The sequence below is a fragment of the Oncorhynchus clarkii genome, chromosome 28 (genome assembly GCF_045791955.1).
Source record: "Oncorhynchus clarkii lewisi isolate Uvic-CL-2024 chromosome 28, UVic_Ocla_1.0, whole genome shotgun sequence".
Classification (NCBI taxonomy): Eukaryota; Metazoa; Chordata; class Actinopteri; order Salmoniformes; family Salmonidae; genus Oncorhynchus; species Oncorhynchus clarkii.
Genome location: NC_092174.1, coordinates 4,569,421 through 4,590,669, shown reverse-complemented (window position 1 = coordinate 4,590,669; position 21,249 = coordinate 4,569,421). Strand labels below are relative to the sequence as shown.

Genomic DNA, 21,249 nt, shown 5'->3' with positions numbered 1-21,249 from the left:
TCATTCAAAAAGATGCCTGTGATATTTACAGGGCTACTACTTTCACACCAACAACCCGTACAAAGAGTGGCCCAATGCTTTCGAGGAAGGGCAGCAGAAGGCCAGAGATGGTGACCTGAACAATGCTGTCCTACTACTGGAGGCGGCCATTTTGCAGGACCCATCGGACTCGGAGGTAAAAGATTGTTGAGTTCAGTGGTGTAGTGAAGGGTATACACAAGTATATGCCGTATACCCACATATTTTTCAGTGGGCATTGCGTATATTTATTTCTTAATCCCCACGATGCTTATTAAAGTAGTGTAATGGAGGTATACGTCGTATAAATTAATAAGTCTGATGGAACAGATTAGAATGTTTAGCTTAAAATGTTGATAAACTATTATTTATTCACATTGTAGGAGCAGCTACAGTGCCTTGCGAAAGTATTCGGCCCCCTTGAACTTTGCGACCTTTTGCCACATTTCAGGCTTCAAACATAAAGATATAAAACTGTATTTTTTTGTGAAGAATCAACAACAAGTGGGACACAATCATGAAGTGGAACGACATTTATTGGATATTTCAAACTTTTTTAACAAATCAAAAACTGAAAAATTGGGCGTGCTAAATTATTCAGCCCCCTTAAGTTAATACTTTGTAGCGCCACCTTTTGCTGCGATTACAGCTGTAAGTCGCTTGGGGTATGTCTCTATCAGTTTTGCACATCGAGAGACTGACATTTTTTCCCATTCCTCCTTGCAAAACAGCTCGAACTCAGTGAGGTTGGATGGAGAGCATTTGTGAACAGCAGTTTTCAGTTCTTTCCACAGATTCTCGATTGGATTCAGGTCTGGACTTTGACTTGGCCATTCTAACACCTGGATATGTTTATTTTTGAACCATTCCATTGTAGATTTTGCTTTATATTTTGGATCATTGTCTTGTTGGAAGACAAATCTCCGTCCCAGTCTCAGGTCTTTTGCAGACTGCATCAGTTTTTCTTCCAGAATGGTCCTGTATTTGGCTCCATCCATCTTCCCATCAATTTTAACCATCTTCCCTGTCCCTGCTGAATAAAAGCAGGCCCAAACCATGATGCTGCCACCACCATGTTTGACAGTGGGGATGGTGTGTTCAGGGTGATGAGCTGTGTTGCTTTTACGCCAAACATAACGTTTTGTATTGTTGCCAAAAAGTTCAATTTTGGTTTCATCTGACCAGAGTACCTTCTTCCACATGTTTGGTGTGTCTCCCAGGTGGCTTGTGGCAAACTTTAAACAACACTTTTTATGGATATCTTTAAGAAATGGCTTTCTTCTTGCCACTCTTCCATAAAGGCCAGATTTGTGCAATATACGACTGATTGTTGTCCTATGGACAGAGTCTCCCACCTCAGCTGTAGATCTTTGCAGTTCATCCAGAGTGATCATGGGCCTCTTGGCTGCATCTCTGATCAGTCTTCTCCTTGTATGAGCTGAAAGTTTAGAGGGACGGCCAGGTCTTGGTAGATTTGCAGTGGTCTGATACTCCTTCCATTTCAATATTATCGCTTGCACAGTGCTCCTTGGGATGTTTAAAGCTTGGGAAATCTTTTTGTATCCAAATCCAGCTTTAAACTTCTTCACAACAGTATCTCGGACCTGCCTGGTGTGTTCCTTGTTCTTCATGATGCTCTCTGCGCTTTTAACGGACCTCTGAGACTATCACAGTGCAGGTGCATTTATACGGAGACTTGATTACGCACAGGTGGATTGTATTTATCATCATTAGTCATTTAGGTCAACATTGGATCATTCAGAGATGCTAACTGAACTTCTGGAGAGAGTTTGCTGCACTGAAAGTAAAGGTGCTGAATAATTTTGCACGCCCCATTTTTTAGTTTTTGATTTGTTAAAAAGGTTTGAAATATCCAATAAATGTCGTTCCACTTCATGATTGTGTCCCACTTGTTGTTGATTCTTCACAAAAAAATACAGTTTTATATCTTTATGTTTGAAGCCTGAAATGTGGCAAAAGGTCGCAAAGTTCAAGGGGGCCGAATACTTTCGCAAGGCACTGTATGTACACACAGAGGTAGGCTTACACGCAAATGTTCCAAAATGCAATTTGTGGAAAACATTGTTCTAAAATGTGCACTGCACATACAAGCGGTTTCATGGACAGAGATGGAAATATCCGTTAGAAAGGGGAGATTTTAAGATGCACGAACTATCACAGGTTGCTAATAGTGCTCAGCGATTAACCAACATTTTGTTTGTGCACATTGCACAGTTTCTGTAGAGATACATCCGATCAAGCCAGAACTATGCGAAGTAGTAGTAGGGAGTTGTAGTTTCCAACAGGCCAATATTCTATATGGTTTAGTGCAGAAAACTTGGTAAAGCCTGCTATGAAAAAAAGACAGAAGAATGCTTTGCGAGGTATCTCTAACTGAAAATACATGCTCTAAGTGATTTGATAGTTGCAGTTCAGCAGTCAGGTAACAGCTCTATGGAGATGAGATGATGACTTGGAAGTCATCAAATAAAACAAATGTAATATACACAACTGAAATATTTTATGGAAGTAAAGTAATGTGAATAAATTATTGATAAGTGATAATCAGTAATGTGCAGTCACTACCATCATGGGACTTTTATTAATTGTATTATTTTGTATTCTTACTGCATTCAACCCACAAAATGCATCGTGCATTTAATGTTTAAAAACTGATATGGAAAACTGATCTTTTTTTTATAAGCCAACCGAATCCGAACCAACCTCAAAGCAATAATCGCTCATCACTCATTTCTAATATGAATAGGACAATGCCTTTGGCTGATAGACAATGAAAGAAAACCAATAGAACAGGAGAACACATAGGGGAAGACTATAAAATAATTGCCTACACGTTTCTATGGTGGAATTTTGGCTATAGGTATTTTGAAGCAAGGTAAGACATGCCTCATAATATGAAGTAAAACGTCCAGGTTTCAAACAATTAAGAAACAGGAAAAACGTAGCGATGTTACCGTCTTCTGGTAGATGGAAAGGCTTTCTCAGAAACCTTCTCAATTGAATGTTCGCTCCACAAAAGCCGCGGCCCTTGCAGAGCAAGGGGAACCACTACTTCAAGGTCTCAGAGCAAGTGACGTCACCGATTGAAACGCTATTTAGCGCGCACCGCTAACTAAGCTAGCCGTTTCACATCCGTTACACCTACCTGGCATAATGATATCATGATTATTTGCGTCAATCCGGTGGCCATTTCTTTTGCAATTTCCATTTTATGTGCTAAAGAAACACTACTAACCAAACAACATTTCTAGGTGCCTGCGCAGTTGAACTAAAGGGTAACTACAATAAATAAATGTCATGCATTTTTTCCCAGACCTCAAACGTGGTCTCCTGATGTGGTTAAAGCATTGTTATGGACTTAGAATGGACTTAGAACATCCACATTTGTTTTTGTTTTTTTATTTAAAAAGTTTGCCTTTTTGGGGAAAATCAGAAACCTGTGAAATTCAGGTTCAGTTAACAGCCTCATTTATTTGTTTTAATTGTAGGTAACATTGTGTGAAGTATTGAGTTTACTTTATTGAATCAATTCGAGAAATGTATCTTGTGTGTTCTTTTGTCTTATTTTTTTTGTATTTGTTGAGTTTTAGCCCTCGTTCAAAGACCACTCTATCGCCGCAAAAAAATCTATTTCTCTTTGGAAGAGCGGGGATAGAGAGCTGTCTGAAACCATTAAGTGAGCCTCTTTCAAATTCTTTCAATAGTTCGGCAGCTTCTCTTTTGGCCCAGTGCGGTAAGCCTTTGTTTCATGCAGCACATCAGAGCAGTTCTTCCACTTTCAGGAGATATGGTAATACATATTAATATGTGTTAATTGCATGCAAATAATAGTTGCTTCACTACCACACCCACAACAGAAGCACAATCATTGTCTCGGATTTCCAGGTGGAGGACTTCTGTAAGAGGTTGCTGTTATGTCGCCCCAAAACCAACGAGGAAGTCTGCTGCAGTGTTGAGAGCAGTTGTATGAAACCAATCGGTACATCAAGCAAAGCTTTAAACCTTGCCAGGCCGCCCTTAATTTCTATTCAGTTCCACTCGCCATAAAATCGATGTTTGAACTGTGCATAAGATTTCCTTTAGTGAAGTACTGGTTAGCTCGGGAGTACTGATGTAGTATTGTTTGACTTTGTTTGATGTGTTAGTTTGGTTGAAACCCTCTCTGCGTCTTTAGGCTTGGCAGGTTCTGGGCACCACACAGGCTGAGAATGAGAATGAGCAGGCAGCCATCGTGTCACTCCAGAGGTAAAAAAATGAGTTGTTTCTACTTACAATGCCTTCAGACCCCTTGACCTTTTCCACATTTTGTTAGCCTTATTCTGAAATTGATTAAATAAATAAAAATCCTCAGCAATCTACACACAATACCCCATAATGACAAAGCAAAGCAGGTTTTTAGACATTTTTGCAATTGTATTAAAAATAAAAAACACACTTTTTACATTATTATTATTCTTTTTTTGCATCCTCTTTCCATTGATCATCCTTGAGATGTTTCTACAACTTGGAGTCCATCTGTGGTACATTCAGTTGATTGGACATGATTTGGAAAGGCACACCTGTCTATATAAGGTCCCACAGTTGACAGTGCATGTCAGAGCAAAAATCAAGCCATGAGGTTGAAGGAATTGTCCGTAGAGCTCCAAGACAGGATTTTGTCGAGGCACAGATCTGGGGAAGTGTACCAAAAAATGTCTGCAGCATTGAAGGTTCTTAAGAGCAAATTTGCCTCCATCATTCTTAAATGAAAGAAATTTGGAACCACCAAGACTCTTCCTAGAGCTGGCTGCATGGCCAAACTGAGCTTTCGGGGGAGAAGGGCCTTGGTCAGGGGGGTGACCAAGAACCCTATGGTCACTCTGACGGAGTGCTAGAGTTCCTCTGTGGAGATGGGAGAACCTTCCAGAAGGACAACCATCTCTGCCACACTCCACCAATCAGGCCTTTGTTAGAGTGGCCAGACGGAAGACACTCCTCAGTAAAAGGCACATGACAGCCTGCTTGGAGTTTGCCAAAAGGCACCTAAAGACTCTCAGACCATGAGAAACAAATTTCTCTGGTCTGATGAAACCAAGATTGAACTCTTTGGCCTGAATGTCAAGCATCACATCTGGAAGAAACCTGTCACCATCCCTACGGTAAAGCATTGAGGTGTCAGCATCATGCTGTGGGCGATGTTTTTCAGCTGCAGGGACTGGGAGACTAGACAGGATCGTGGCAAAGAGTAACGGATCAACGTACAGATCCTTGATGAAAACCTGCTCCAGAGGGCTCAGGACCTCAGACTAGGGCGAAGGTTTACCTTCCAACAGGACAATGACCCTAAGCACACAGCCAAGACAACGCAGGAGTGGCTTCGGAACAAGTCTCTGAATGTCCTTGAGTGGCCCAGACAGAGCCCGGACTTGAACCCGATCAAACATCTCTGGAGAGACCCGAAAATAGCTGTGCACCAATGCTCCACATTCAACCTGACAGAGCTTGATAGGAGCTGCAGAGAGTAATGGGAGAAACCCCCCAAATACATGTGTTCCAAGCTTGCAGCGTCATACCCAAGAAGACTCGAGGCTGTAATCGCTGCCAAAGTTGCTTCAGTAAAGTACTGAGTAAAGGTTCTGAAAAGATATGTAAATGTTCTAAAATAAAAAAATAAATGTTGTTTTTTGCTTCATCATTATGGGGTATTTTGTGTAGCTTGATTTAATACAATTGAATACATTTTAGAATAAGGCAGTAACGTAACAAAATGTGAAAAACTTAAAAGGGTCTGAGTACTTAACGAAAAGCACTGTATATACATGTATACAGTGTCACAGGTGGGATTGAACCCTGGTCTCCAGTTCTGATTTAAGTCGTAAGAGTCTAATTCACATTCATTACAACAGCACAACTATGTTGTTTAACTTGATAGGGTTAACAGCAAACATAGTAATTTAAAAGGAAATTCCTAATCCATTAACTTTTTTCAATCCTCAAATAACCAAATTCAATGGGTGTTACGTGCATCAGCAAAAATTGAGTCTCTCGCCAAGAAAAAATTTGATTATTAAAACATTTCAAAACATTTCCAAGGAAGATGCATTCTCCCCATCCTCTCCCCATCCTACCTGGAACGACCTCACCTGGCGTGCACACAAAAAAAGACAGAACCAGCACATCCTTGCACAGAAATCACAGCAGTCCCTGTCTGCAGGTGTCTAGACCTCCACCACAACAACTTGCCGGCCCTCATGGCCCTGGCGGTGAGTTTGACCAACACAGGCATGCAACAGGACGCTTGCAAGGCCCTGCACCGATGGATCTGCCACAACCCCCGTTATAAACACCTACTGCCAGGGAGCCGGAGCCCACTGCTGCAGGGGTCCCCCACCACACCGCGTAGGGGTCGTCCCCATACGCCAACCTCTTGGTACGCCCACCTCTTGGTTACAATGCATATTCAGTGGTTCCTCCTTTAAAAGTTGCAAGCTTACGCCGCAGGATTTAGAGGTAATTTGTTGTTTAGTACAGTACCCTGCGTCACCACTTCATTGCTCCAGACTAGTGCAGGGGGGAGTTAGAGCACTGATTATGCTTTTGGGTCCTACTGTGGCTCTAACTGACTGGGCGACACAAACCTAAATGGAAAATTGTGCGCGACTTCAGTATTACTGATTAAAACTGTTGTTACACTAAGGTTTTTATTATTTTATTTTGTTTGGATTATTACTGTAGTATTGTAGGCCACTCCCGACTGGTCACATTGTACAGCGCCTGAGTGGAGCATTGGTCTAAGACACTGCATATCAGTGCAAGCTGTGTTGCTACACATGCTGGTTCAATAACTGTGCCGGCCTCAACTGGGAGACCCATGAGATGACTGTAGGTTTTTGGTTTTTCTCTGTCTAAAAACAGAAATAAATTATTCCAAATAACAAACTGGCTTTATTTACAAATTAGTAACAATGTCTCATCCCATGTTCAAGAATGACCTTTTTTTCACTAATTTTACGTTATTTGAAAACCAAATCTCCAAAATATTTAAAGGGACACTGCACTAATAATGGTGCTGACTAGGGAAACGTTCCCGCTGTTCTTAGAGCCAGTCTGCACGTTCAAACTAAAACAATGCAACTAATAATGGCATCTTCATGCTTTCATTAATAAAATAATGATAAAATACTCTTTCAAAATGCTGACGTTTATTTAGTTATGGATCCATAACGAATTACTATGGGAATAAAATCACTAAATTACAGAAATATTATTATTATACCTTTATTTCAACAAGGAACACAGACTGAGCTGGGCCCTGCGTATACATGTTTACACATACAGTTTAGGTACAGTGATTAAAGAATTACACAAGACAAACAAAAAAAATCACAAATAACATTTTAAAAAATACAACAGCAGATGGTTACATTTACACATACACTACCGTTCAAAAGTTTTGGGTCAATTAGAAATGTCTTTGTTTTCCATGAAAACAAGAAATTAGTGACAAAATGAATAGGATACTGTACAGCGTTTGTACAGCGTTTAATTACGTACCATATGGTCAAGCTGCTCCCACAAAAGCTCAATAGGGTTGAGATGCGGTGACTGTGCTGGCCACTCCATTATAGAAAGAATGCCAGCTGACTGCGTCTTCCCTAAATAGTTAGTGCATAGTTTGGAGCTGTGCTTTGGGTCATTGTCCTGTTGTAGGAGGAAATTGGCTCCAATTAAGTGCGATCCACAGGGTATGGCATGGCGTTGCAAAATGGAGTGATATCCTTCCTTCTTCAAGATCCCTTTTACCCTTTACAATTCTCCCAGTTTACCACCACCAAAGCACCCCCAGACCATCACATTGCCTTCACCATGCTTGACAGATGGCGTCAAGCACTCCACCAGGATATTTTCATTTTTTCTTTGTCTCACAAATGTTCTTCTTTGTGATCCGAACACGTCAAACTTAGAGTCGTCTGTTCATAACACTTTTTTCCAATCTTCCCGTCCAGTGTTTTATTTTTATTGGCTAGTCTGAGATATGTCTTTTTCTTTGCAACTCTGCCTAGAAAGGTCAGCATCCCGGAGTCACCTCTTCACTGTTGACATTGAGACTAGTGTTTTGCGGGTACTATTTAATGAAGCTGCCAGTTGAAGACTTGTGAGGCATCTGTTTCTGAAACTGGACACTATTGCATATGTCCTATTGCTCAGTTGTGCGCCGGGGCCTCCCACTCCTCTTTCTATTCTGGTTAAAGCCAGTTTTCGCTGTTCTGTGAAGGGAGTAGTACACAGCGTTGTATGAGATCTTCAGTTTCTTGGCAATTTCTCTCATGGAATAGCCTTCATTTCTCAGAACAAGAATAGACAGTTTCAGAAGGAAGGTATTTGTTTCTGGCCATTTTGAGCTTGTAATCAAACCGACAAATGCTGATGCTCCAGATACTTAGCTCGTCTAAAGAAGGACAGTTTTATTGCTTCTTTAAACAGCACAAACGTTTTCAGCTGTGCTAACATAATTGCAAAAGTGTTTTCTAATGATTCAAATAGCCATTTAAAATGATACACTTGGATTAGCTAACACAACGTGCCATTGGAACACAGGAGTGATGGTTGCTGATAATGGGCCTCTGTACACCTATGTAGATATTCCATTACAAATCAGCTGTTTCCAGCTACAGTAGTCATTTACAACATGAACAATGTCTAAACTGTATTTCTGATCAATTTGTTATTTTAATGGACAAAAACAAGGTCATTTCTAAGTGACCCCAAACTTTTGAACGTTAGTGTTAGGTTATTCCCCTAATAGCACAATAGCTTGCATTACCCAAAGCAGTTACAAGCAATACAAAAAATCCTCCAATAAATGTTTAAAATGTGCAACAGGGGGACAAGTCTCAAGTTTAGTCTGCAGGCTATTCCATAAGCAAGGAGCGTAACAGGAAAAGGCAGCCATACCCAACTCTGTAGAGATCTCAGGGGCCTTAAGTGTAATCCATGCTTGAGACCTGGTTTTATGAATTATAATTCCAATGATGATAAATAAGAAGGTAGTTTATTCAGAAGTTCTTTATAGACATACATGGGATCATGTTGTTCTTGTCTCATGGACAGTGAAGTCCAACCCACATTTTTATCTAAAACACAGTGGTGAGTTCTGTAACTAGCACCTGTAATAAGCCTAAGTGCACAACGATAAGTAGCATCCAGTGGTTTAAGTGTGGATGCCGTAGCATGCATGTAAATAATATCCCCATGATCTATAACAGACATAAAAGTAGCTTGCACAATTTGTCATGTCCTGTTTCTATAGAGGAAGCCTAGCTTTTTGCAATGTTCGTTAACATGCATTTTAAAAGACAGTTTATCATCCAGCCATATCCCTAAGTATTTATATGCAGAGACCCGATTCATTTCAGAGCCATCTAAGCTCGTAAGTGCAAGTCTATTTTCAACTTTCTGGACCTATTAAAAATCATAAATGTGTTTTCTTAGCATTTAAAACAAGTTTAAACTGTAAAAAAGACCCTTGTAATATCTTAAAATTGGTCTCCAACTGTGATAATGCTTGGTCAGCCATTGAAGCAATAGAGTACATGACAGTGTCATCAGCATATAGATGAATTTGGCACTATTACCTGATCATCGATATTGTTTATGCAGAGAGTGAACAATAATGGACCAAGTATTGAACCTTGTGGCACCCCTAACCAAATCCAATGGCTCCGACTGGATGGCGTCAACTCTAACAGCCTGACTTCTATCCTTTAGATAGTCATGAAACCAACGACAGGCATCCGATTCCAGTCCTATTGACGACAGCTTACCCAAAAGTATCGCATGACCTACAGTGTCAAAAGCTTTAGACAAATCTATGAACACTGTACTTTCTATTATCTAGGGCATTAGCAATATAATTTACAACATGCACAGTGGCCGAAGTGGTACTGTGTTTAGGTCTGAAGCCAGATTGATTGCTAGAAAGAGTATTGATAACAGTTCAAAATGGTTGTAGTTGCCTATTCACCAATTAAATTTTGCCAAACAGGAGAGCTTAGAGATGGGCCGATAATTATCCAATTCACTACCATCACCTCCCTTGAGGAGTGGTATAACAAAAGCTGTTATCCAAGCTTCAGGAATCTTTCCTACAACTAATGTTTGATTTGAAGATGTGCGTCACTGCACTAGCAATGATAGGTGCTGCACACTTGTGTAAATATGGATCCAGATGATCAGCGCCTAACGATTTCTTTGAATCTATAGCAGATAAGACCTCATCTTCTGTGACTTTTTGAAAATTAAAAACCGGCTTACTGTTTTCCACATCAGCTGGGGGCCGAGGGGCTGAAACAATAGACCGGTCAGGATCATATTGGCCATTTTTTTCTTTCAAAAAGAAAACCAGCAGAAATAAAGTGCTTATTAAAAACATCACAAATTTCAGTTTGGTCACTGACGATCCCAGATTCTAATGTAATTTGCTTTGGCAGGGACGTCAAGGAGTTTCCTCCTTTAAGTGAGTTAACGGATTTCCATAAGTTAGAGGGATCACCAGCAGACTCTGTCATAGCACTAGATTTGGCCTTTTTTATTCCTCGGGTCCATTTATTTCTCAATTGCCAAAAAATCAGCTGTTTCACCAGTATTCCTCGCCAAGAGCCATGCTTGATTCTTTTGCAGGAAAAGGATTTTCAAATCAGAGGAGATTTTTTTTTAACCCTAAATCGCTTTAACGGGGTGTGTTTATCAGCAATGGAGGTAAAAATGTATGAAAAGAAAGAACTCTAAAACTGGGTCCTCCAATCCTCTATATGTAATTATTGGCGGAGATTCATGTCATATTTTCCGATATACTGTAGGTGACATGAGTCTCACTAGTGTTGAGTAATGTGCTGTTAAAAGTGGTGTAGGTCCTATTTATTTAAAGAGCATATTGACGTTAAAGCAATAAGCCTACAACTATTGTAGCACTGTTTCGCGCTGCTCTGAGACAAACATGGGGACTGGTCTTGATCAATCAATGAGATTTTTATTTTCAGTTCATCTCGGTTTGGGTGTTGGTTAGACTAGAATAAAAAAAATGAGGGTGCAGAAATGTTATGCTCTTAGTGTAACCTTTATTTAACTAGGCAAGGCGTTTAAGAACAAATTCTTATTTACAAGGATAGCCTACTCCTTCCTCCCTGTCGGGGAATTGAACCCCGGTCTTCTGCGTGCCCTGCCCGCAGGACATGGGGATTCTTTAGCTAAATAGCCCAATACTGTACTGGCAACCATCACGTTATACAGCGCTATCTTTTCCGTTCCATACTAACAGAAACCCAGAGGGTACCAAGTACCAATCAAAAGTTTGGTTACACCTACTTATTCCAGGATTTTTCTTTATTTTTACTATTTTCTACATTGTAGAATAATAGTGAAGACATCACAACTATGAAATAACACATATGGAATCAGTTAAGAACAAATTCTTATTTACAAGGACAACCTACTCCTCCTCCCCGTCGGGGAATTGAAACCCGGTCTCCCGCGTGCCAGCATTCTCTTGTACAGCCATTGTTGAAGGTACTTGAGGTCACTAAGAAAGTCTGGACATGGCTTGCTCTCCCTTATGTAAGGAATTAGGCACCTTCCCATGTTTTCTACAGTATGTATTGTAGGCTGTTTACTTGTCGGACTGCACAGTAGCCTAATAAACAAATGCAGGTGACTTATATCTTCTAAATGCTTTATTATCCAAATGTAAAAGCATATACTGTACAGTACTGTATTTCATCATCAGCATCTTTATACTTTTGTTAATGAAATAATGATAAAAAATACTCTTTCAAAATGCAGATGTTGATTTAGTTACAGATCCATAACAAATTATTGTCAGAATAAATAGCACTGAATTACAGAAATATTGGAACAAAGTTGTATAATGAAGGCAAACAAATTGTTGCTTACTGGAAAATACTCTTTCAAACACACATGGTCATGTTGTACAGCGTCATTATGGCTATTAGCAGGGCTATATTTTGGCTTTCATAAATATTATTTTGGCCTTTATTCAGATTACAATCGCTCACTGTCATTATACAGTTGAAGTCGTAAGTTTACAAACACTTAGGTTGGAGTCAATTAAACTTGTTTTTCAACCACTCCACAAATGTATTGTTAACAAACCATAGCTTTGGTAAGTCTGATATGACATCTACTTTGTGCATGACACAAGTAATTTTTCCAACAGTTGTTTACAGACAGATTATTTAACTTATAATTCACTATATCACAATTACAGTGGGTCAGAAGTTTACATACACTAAGTTGACTGTGCCTTTAAATGGCTTTTAACCTCTTGAATCTAGGGGGCACTATTTTCATTTTTGGAAAAATAACGTCCCCAAAGTAAACGGCTATTTTGTCAGGACAAGATGCTAGAATATGCATATAATTGACAGCTTAGGATAGAAACCACTCTAAAGTTTCCAAAACTGTAAAAATATTGTCTGCGAGTATAACAGAACTGATATTGCAGGCGAAAGCCTGAGAAAAGTCCAATCAGGAAGGGACTCTTATTTAGAAAGCTCTGCGTTCCTATGCGTCCCTATTGAGCAGTGAATGAAAGGCTGTGCCTTTAAATTCCAGAAAATTATGTCATGGCTTTAGAAGCTTCTGATAGGCTAATTGACATCATTTGAATCAATTGGAGGTGTACCTGTAGATGTATTTCAAGGCCTACCTTCAAACTCAGTGCCTATTTGCTTGACATCATGGGAAAATCAAAAGAAATCAGCCAAAGACCTCAGGAAAAAAAATGGTTCATCCTTGGAAGCAATTTCCAAACGCCTGAAGGTACCACGTTCATCTGTACAAACAATAGTATGCAAGTATAAATACCATGGGACCACGCAGCCGTCATACCGCTCAGGAAGGAGACGCGTTCTGTCTCCTAGAGATGAACCTACTTTGGTGCGAAAATTGCAAATCAATCCCAGAACAACAGCAAAGGACCTTGTGAAGATGCTGGAGGAAACAGGTACAAAGTATCTGTATCCACGGTAAAATGAGTCCTATATCGACATAACCTGAAAAGCCGCTCAGCAAGGAAGAAGCCACTGCTCCAAAACCAACAAATGGACAATGACCCCAAGCATACTTCCAAAGTTGTGGCAAAATGGCTTAAGGACAACAAAGTCAAGGTATTGGAGTGGCCATCTCAAAGCCCTGACCTCAATCCCATAGAACATTTTTAGATAGAACTGAAAAAGTGTGTGCGAGCAAGGAGGCCTACAAACGTGACTCAGTTACACCAGCTCTGTCAGGAGGAATGGGACAACATTCACCCAACTTATTGTGGGAAGCTTGTGGAAGGCTACCCGAAACGTTTGACCCAAGTTAAACAATTTAAAGGCCATTCTTAAAATAAAGTGGTGATCCTAACTGACCTAAGACAGGGAATTTTTACTTGGATTAAATGTCAGGAATTGTGAAAAACTGAGTTTAATGTATTTGGCTAAGGTGTATGTAAACTTCCCACTTCAACTGTATATAACCTTCCCCCTTTAGACGTCTATTTAAGCACCGTTTCGCACTGTTCTGAGACAAGCATGGTGAAACGAAAATGTTCAATTATATTCCATGATATTAAGATAAATGTGTTAACTGAATATAAGCAAGTGATGTCTGCTAAATAATCAAGTTAGGTTTCTCCGGAAATAAATCATTTTAAATAAGAAACTGGCTTTATTTACAAATTAGTGATGTCTCACCATGTTCAAGAATTGCATTTTTCTCGCTCACTCTAGGTTAAATTAAAATGAAATCTCCAAAATATTGTTACTTTTTAAACAAAGTGATTATTATTTATTTATTTAGAATTATATTAAAGTCTCACAGATCCTAACAGAAAATGTAATTGTTGGCAGAGAGTCTCGTCATTGAAATAAATATATTTTAGATATGCTATAGGCCTACCATAGGTGAAATGAATATTTATTTCACTACAATTAGGGTGTGGAAATGTTATACCCCTTAGATAGTATTTTAGAATCCTCCTATGCTGTAGTCTACTCCCGACCGTCACGTTGTACAGCGCAATATTTTCCATTAAATTCTAACGGAAATCCTGGGGGTTTCGTTTTTCTTGGAATAAAAACACGATAATATCAAATTAATTAAGCCAAATTTCTTAAAATCAATCTCATGTACTCTGTTATTACAAAAAAGGTTTAACATTTTCTAGTAATGCCAATATGGGAGACTATCAAATGCTTCTCAAAGTTGCCCTCTGGTGGTCAAACTAGCACTAACTTGCATTAACGTAAAAAATGGCTGACAATTAAATAACGGGCCATAGAATGCTGTAGCAGCCCGCAAGATGTGCTGCAGTATGGCACAACTTTTAAAGGAGGAACCACTATAGCTCGCAGATATATTGCATTATTCATTGTTGTAAGCATATATGAGCCTTTATAATGTAAAGTGTCCATTTTAGGATAGCCTCAGTCTCAAGATGACTTCTTTCAATCTCAGGATATCTTAACAATGTCTTAACATATTAAGCCTATCCGGCAAAAAGATAATGTCATTAGTTTCTGATGGAGCTCATTTTAAAATTTCTGCATAATTTACTTAAACTTGTTGAATCCATGCACTTCGGTTACTGTCTTGAAGCACATCAAGTGCACAGTGTGTCAATTGTCACAGTGTGTGTGTGCTTGCAGCAGCCAGCTGGCGGAGGTCAAGGGATTGTATCAGGAGGCTGTCTTGCTGAATACAGATGGGGTGGACCCGGACCTCCAGACAGGCCTTGGGGTCCTGTTCAACCTCAGCTCCGAGTTTGACAAGGCTGTGGAGGCCTTCAAGTCAGCCCTGTCTGTCAGACCTGAGGTATCCATTAATATAGTACAGAAACACACACACTATGCACAAACCTATCACAAAAACACCTAAACCTACCACACGCACATGCACACACACACCCTTTCACCCCCACCTATTCTGGTTATGTTGTGTCTGTCAGGACTACCTGCTGTGGAACCGCCTGGGGGCCACACTGGCTAATGGGGACCATAGTGAGGAGGCAGTGGAGGCATACACCCGGGCCCTGGAGCTCCAGCCGGGCTTCATCAGGTCCCGCTACAACCTGGGCATCAGCTGCATCAACCTGGGAGCGCACAAGTAGGCGAGGGGTATGGGATGGGATGGGTTGGGTTGAGCTGAGTGAGAGGGCAGTCAGATAGGGAGAGAATAGAGTAACAGATGCATTAATAATTTTCTACTTTATAGCGCTCTTCATTACATTAAAGAATCTGAGCTTTAAAATGAGACATGCAATTTAGAAAAAACAATGTCACATCATCATGAGATGGACAGTCATTAGAAAGGTCATGGCTTGAGTGGTCATCTGAGGGAGGGGGCAAGAAAGCAGCACGGTCTTATCAATGTGTCTCGCATCTACTACCGAAATGGAGCACCCACTTGGATGATGCTACGGCAGTCACGTGGCGCCAGAAAGCACACCACATTTCATAATGTTACTTGTCCTCCCTACGATCCTCATCACTGGACACCTCTGCCGTCATGCTTTTCAGGCTTCTCTTCATCCTCAACCTCTGAACACTGGCTGGCATTTGAATCAAAACATTTGCCAGCTAGCCTGTTAACATTAGCTTGCTAGCCAAACAAACAAATGACTTGCCAGCTTCAGTCTTAATGCTGTGGTTGATTCTGATGATATTAGCTATACTAATTGTTCATTCTTAAAACAAAAAGATTGTATGGAAACAATCCAAATGAATTACAAAAATATTTACAAAAAAGTTACTCGGCTTATGTAGCGTGGTTCGTTCTGCGTTGTGTACTTTTAATTAGGACGCTGCCACAACTGGAGGTCTGCTAGTTGAATTGTTTTTATTTGCCCTGCACATGAGGAGACGACACACAATATTTTAGCCCTTGGCGCAGTCATAGTGCTCAGGCACCTTGCTATGCCGAAGGTCAGGCAAAAGAGAGCGTCAAAAGGAAATAACAGGTGCTGCGTGCACACATTCAGTGCACAAGAGCACACCATACCATACAAGTAAAATGATACAGAACATAATTCAGACAAAATAAAAGACATACCTGCACACGAAGAGACAACACACAACATGTTAGCCCTTGGCGCAGTCATAGCTCTCAGGCACCTGCGCAAGCACACGGACACTCACTCAAACACGATCCCAAGTACTCACAAGTTACAATAGATACCCTAGTTAGCGAGCTCGGTGAAACTTGTTTACATAAATCTTTATCTTGTCCACATTGTAACACACTTATGGTTGCATAACAGCACATTGTGTAACATTACCACGGTTTTATATTGAAATATCGCGGAGACAAGGACAACATACCTTGCTAGCCGAAGGTCAGGCAAAAGAGAACAATAAGGGGGTACGGATGTACGCGATGGACCAAACCAAAATAAACAAAACTTTTACAATCACATGTACAGTGGGGCAAAAAAGTATTTAGTCAGCCACCAATTGTGCAAGTTCTCCCACTTAAAAAGATGAGAGGCCTGTAATTTTCATCATAGGTACACTTCAACTATGACAGACAAAATGAGAAAAAAAATCCAGAAAATCACATTGTAGGATTTTTAATGAATTTATTTGCAAATTATGGTGGAAAATAAGTATTTGGTCACCTACAAACAAGCAAGATTTCTGGCTCTCACAGACCTGTAACTTCTTATTTAACTTCTTTGATATAGGGGGCGCTCTTTTAATTTTTGGATTAAAAAACGTTCCCGTTTTAAACAAGATATTTTGTCACGAAAAGATGCTCGACTATGCATATAATTGACAGCTTTGGAAAGAAAACACTCTGACGTTTCCAAATCTGCAAAGATATTATCTGTGCGTGCCTAAGAACTGATGCTACAGGCGAAACCAAGATGAAATTTCAAACAGGAAATGCCCCAGATTTTGAAGGCGCTGTGTTCCAATGTCTCCTTATATGGCTGTGAATGCGCCAGGAATGAGCTTACACTTTCTGTCGTTTCCCCAAGGTGTCTGCAGCATTGTGACGTATTTGTAGGCATATCATTGGAAGATTGACCATAAGAGACTTCATTTACCAGGTGCTCGCTTGGTGTCCTCCGTTGCAATTATTGTGTAATCTCCAGCTGCGTGTATTTTTCCATTTGCTTCAGAGGAGAAACCCAACTGCCACGAATGACTTATCATCGAATAGATATGTGAAAAACAACTTGAGGATTGATTCTAAACAACGTTTGCCATGTTTCTGTCGATATTATGGAGTTAATTTGGAAAAAAGTTCGGCGTTGTAATGACTGAATTTACGTTTTTTTTTCTTAGCCAAACGTGATGAAGAAAACGGAGCGATTTCTCCTACACAAATAATATTTTTGGAAAAACTGAACATTTGCTATCTAACTGAGAGTCTCTTCATTGAAAACATCCAAAGTTCTTCAAAGGTAAATTATTTTATTTGAATGCTTTTCTTGTTTTTGTGAAAATGTTGCCTGCTGAATGCTAGGCTTAATGCTATGCTAGCTATCAATACTCTTACACAAATGCTTGTGTAGCTATGGTTGAAAAGCATATTTTGAAAATCTGAGATGACAGTGTTGTTAACAAAAGGCTAAGCTTGTGAGCCAATATATTTATTTAATTTCATTTGCGATTTTCATGAATAGTTAACGTTGCGTTATGGTAATGAGCTTGAGGCTATGATTACGCTCCCGGATAAGGTTAAGAGGCTCCTCTGTCCTCCACTCCTTACCTGTATTAATGGCACCTGTTTGAACTTGTTATCAGTATAAAAGACACCTGTCCACAACCTCAAACAGTCACACTCCAAACTCCACTATGGCCAAGACCAAAGAGCTGTCAAAGGACACCAGAAACAAAATTGTAGACCTGCACCAGGCTGGGAAGACTGAATCTGCAATAGGTAAGCAGCTTGGTTTGAAGAAATCAACTGTGGGAGCAATTATTAGGAAATGGAAGACATACAAGACCACTGATAATCTCCCTCGATCTGGGGCTCCACGCAAGATCTCACCCCGTGGGGTCAAAATGATCACAAGAACGGTGAGCAAAAATCCCAGAACCACACGGGGGGACCTAGTGAATGACCTGCAGAGAGCTGGGACCAAAGTAACAAAGCCTACCATCAGTAACACACTACTCCGCCAGGGACTCAAATCCTGCAGTGCCAGACGTGTGCCCCTGCTTAAGCCAGTACATGTCCAGGCCCGTCTGAAGTTTGCTAGAGAGCATTTGGATGATCCAGAAGAAGATTGGGAGAATGTCATATGGTCAGATGAAACCAAAATATAACTTAGCTGTTTTTCTGCAAATGGACCAGGACGACTGATCTGTGTAAAGGAAAGAATGAATGGGGCCATGTATCGTGAGATTTTGAGTGAAAACCTTCCATAAGCAAGGGCATTGAAGATGAAACGTGGCTGGGTCTTTCAGCATGACAATGATCCCAAACACACCGCCTGGGCAACGAAGGAGTTGCTTCGTAAGAAGCATTTCAAGGTCCTGGAGTGGCCTAGCCAGTCTCCAGATCTCAACCCCATAGAAAATCTTTGGAGGGAGTTGAAAGTTTGTGTTGCCCAGCATAAGCCCCAAAACATCACTGTTCTAGAGGAGATCTGCATGGAGGAATGGGCCAAAATACCAGCAACAGTTTGACCATCTTGTGAAGACTTACAGAAAACGTTTGACCTCTGTCATTGCCAACAAAGGGTATATAACAAAGTATTGAGATAAACTTTTGTTATTGACCAAATCCTTATTTTCCACCATAATTTGCAAATAAATACATAAAAAATTCTGCAATGTGATTTTCTGGATTTTTTTTCTCATTTTGTCTGTCATAGTTGAAGTGTACCTATGATGAAAATTACAGGCCTCTCACATCTTTTTAAGTGGGAGAACTTGCACAATTGGTGGCTGACTAAATACTTTTTTGCCCCACTGTATGTACAATATTGATATGAAAAAAAGTGTTTGTACACCAAAGAATAACATTAGCTATGCAGCTGTAATGAAATAAAATACACACTGAAATATTATTATTTTCAAATTATTAACATCCCCTCTTGACCTGGCCAATTTGAATTGGTCCTTGTGTGCGACTTGGTGCATAATCTAGGGGAACAACATCACGCTGCTACACTTAGGCTGCTACTAGGGTGCCATGGCAACTGTAGAACGATGTTGTTGAAGGCTTACTTTCCTGTGGGGTTAGGAATAGGATATCCAGGTTTAAAGGGATAGTTCAGTCAAATTGACTGTTTCCATACCTTGAAAGCAGTCTAATGAGGGACTGACTGGACTGGCTACTTTGACAAAACCAAATCAATGATTACAGTCTTTCCTTGTCCATAGACTGCTCTCAAAGTAAGTATATATACTTTTAATTGAGCTATCCCATACTTTGGCGTCCTACCAATGCTAACAGGGGTCCTAACTCTCCAATTGTTTTACACTGAACAATGCTAATGCTATTAAAGCTGTTTGTAAACAAACCCATATTTTGGGTTACAGAATCTCTTGGTCCATGTACTACTTTCTACTTATCCATAAGATTAATTGAAGTTGTAATAACGGAAAACTATTCCTTTAAGATGAAGTAAAATTGTAATATCAGCGAACTCTCTCTTAAGATAAAGTAAAGAGAGTAATAATTAAAATACTTTAAAGTTGTTGTTTTTTAAAATCTTTTTCCTGATTTTGTTTTTTAGGGAGGCAGCTAGTAACTTCCTGACTGCCCTTAACCAGCAGAGGCAGAGCCAGAGTCACCAAGTCATGTCGGCTAACATCTGGGCTGCCCTTCGGATCGCCCTCTCCATGATGGACCGGCCCGAGCTCTTCCAGGCTGCGAACCTTGGAGACCTGGACCGACTCATGAAGGCCTTCGAAATGGGGCGGGTTATGTGACCAGGTTTAGTGGGGCTCCTCAGATAAACAGTTCGCTAATTGGCTAGAGGGTTGCCAGATTGGTGACCAAGAATGGCTTCTGTTAATGTAAAGCTAAATTAATGTCTGACAGAAGAGAGATGAATGTTATTGAAGATCGGAAAAAGAGGTGGGATTGTAGAATAATGGAGGTGTTCTAGTATTTGAAATGCCATTATAGTGGAAATATTGGAAGACCTGAACCAACTTGGGAAATATACACACTCTTTTATTTTAGACTGGCCTCCAGCAGCTGAAATTAGGCTACAATAACGCAGCCATAGATCAAACGTGGTCATTTATTCCCTATTTGTTTTGGTATGGCACTGTATACAACTTCTGCTGTGTGGTCATATACCATCTACTTTAAGTGGATGGGAAGATTGTTTTTAACCCGTTGAAACGGATTTGCACCACTGCAATGGGGTACTACTATTTATTTTTTATCCCCGAAGAGCACAATGTTGACTGAGAAAAGGAAAGACAGAGTCTGCTGTAAAGTAGAGGAAAAACAAGCCATGCATGCCCGGCAATCACATTGTAAAAGAACTGAAGCCTTATACTAAATGAAATTATATCAAATGCACAAGTCGTAATCACTTTTATAGACAGCAGGTACTGATGGTCAAATTGTGTGTAATAGTATAGACTAGAGTCCTCTTGTGTATAGTTTTTTGTCATTTTGTACATACCTGTATTTATTTGGAATATCACTTCCATGCAATGCTCCAAGTACAGTATGTAATAAATGACTGGTTGACAGGTTCGATAGGCCGGAAAGTAAATAAGCTAATTTGGACATACACACACGTATGTCGGTACACAGACTGCCTCTGGATGAACAATCATTGTACCATTTGGGGGTGTGTGTGTGTGTGTGTGTGTGTGTGTGTGTGTGTGTGTGTGTGTGTGTGTGTGTGTGTGTGTGTGTGTGTGTGTGTGTGTGTGTGTGTGTGTGTGTGTGTGTGTGTGTAGCTTGATTTTATTTCAACCACTCTACAGCAATAAGTGTCGTGTTTTTCCACAATGCCCACTTACTATTCAAGTAGTAAGTACCCGCACACACCTGCTTGCGACACCTGTTCCATCTGTTTTTGCAACATCAGTCACATGAAATGATTTCTGCCTCTCATCTTTACTAGCATCTCAGTAGCAACTAGTGATGTTCAAACAGTGCTTTGTGATCCTGGCTTCAAAGTGTGGCAACAACCGCTGAAAATGAAATCCCTCTAAAGCAGCCTGTCATGTTCAAATGAGAGTGATT

General features: G+C 40.2%; 1 protein-coding gene across 2 annotated transcripts in view; it reads left to right on the top strand.

Moving 5' to 3' along the window:
* Positions 1-20,852, top strand: part of LOC139387311 (peroxisomal biogenesis factor 5-like b) — a 154,683-nt gene extending 133,831 nt beyond the window's left edge. For both annotated transcript variants that reach the window (XM_071133435.1, XM_071133436.1), the window contains exons 8-13: positions 32-175; positions 4,214-4,284; positions 6,233-6,448; positions 14,727-14,892; positions 15,026-15,183; positions 19,772-20,852. In XM_071133435.1, the coding sequence (XP_070989536.1) occupies positions 32-175; positions 4,214-4,284; positions 6,233-6,448; positions 14,727-14,892; positions 15,026-15,183; positions 19,772-19,967 (951 nt within the window). In that variant the 3' untranslated portion in view covers positions 19,968-20,852. The remainder of the gene's footprint in view (positions 1-31; positions 176-4,213; positions 4,285-6,232; positions 6,449-14,726; positions 14,893-15,025; positions 15,184-19,771) is intronic.
* Positions 20,853-21,249: the final 397 nt, after the last annotated feature.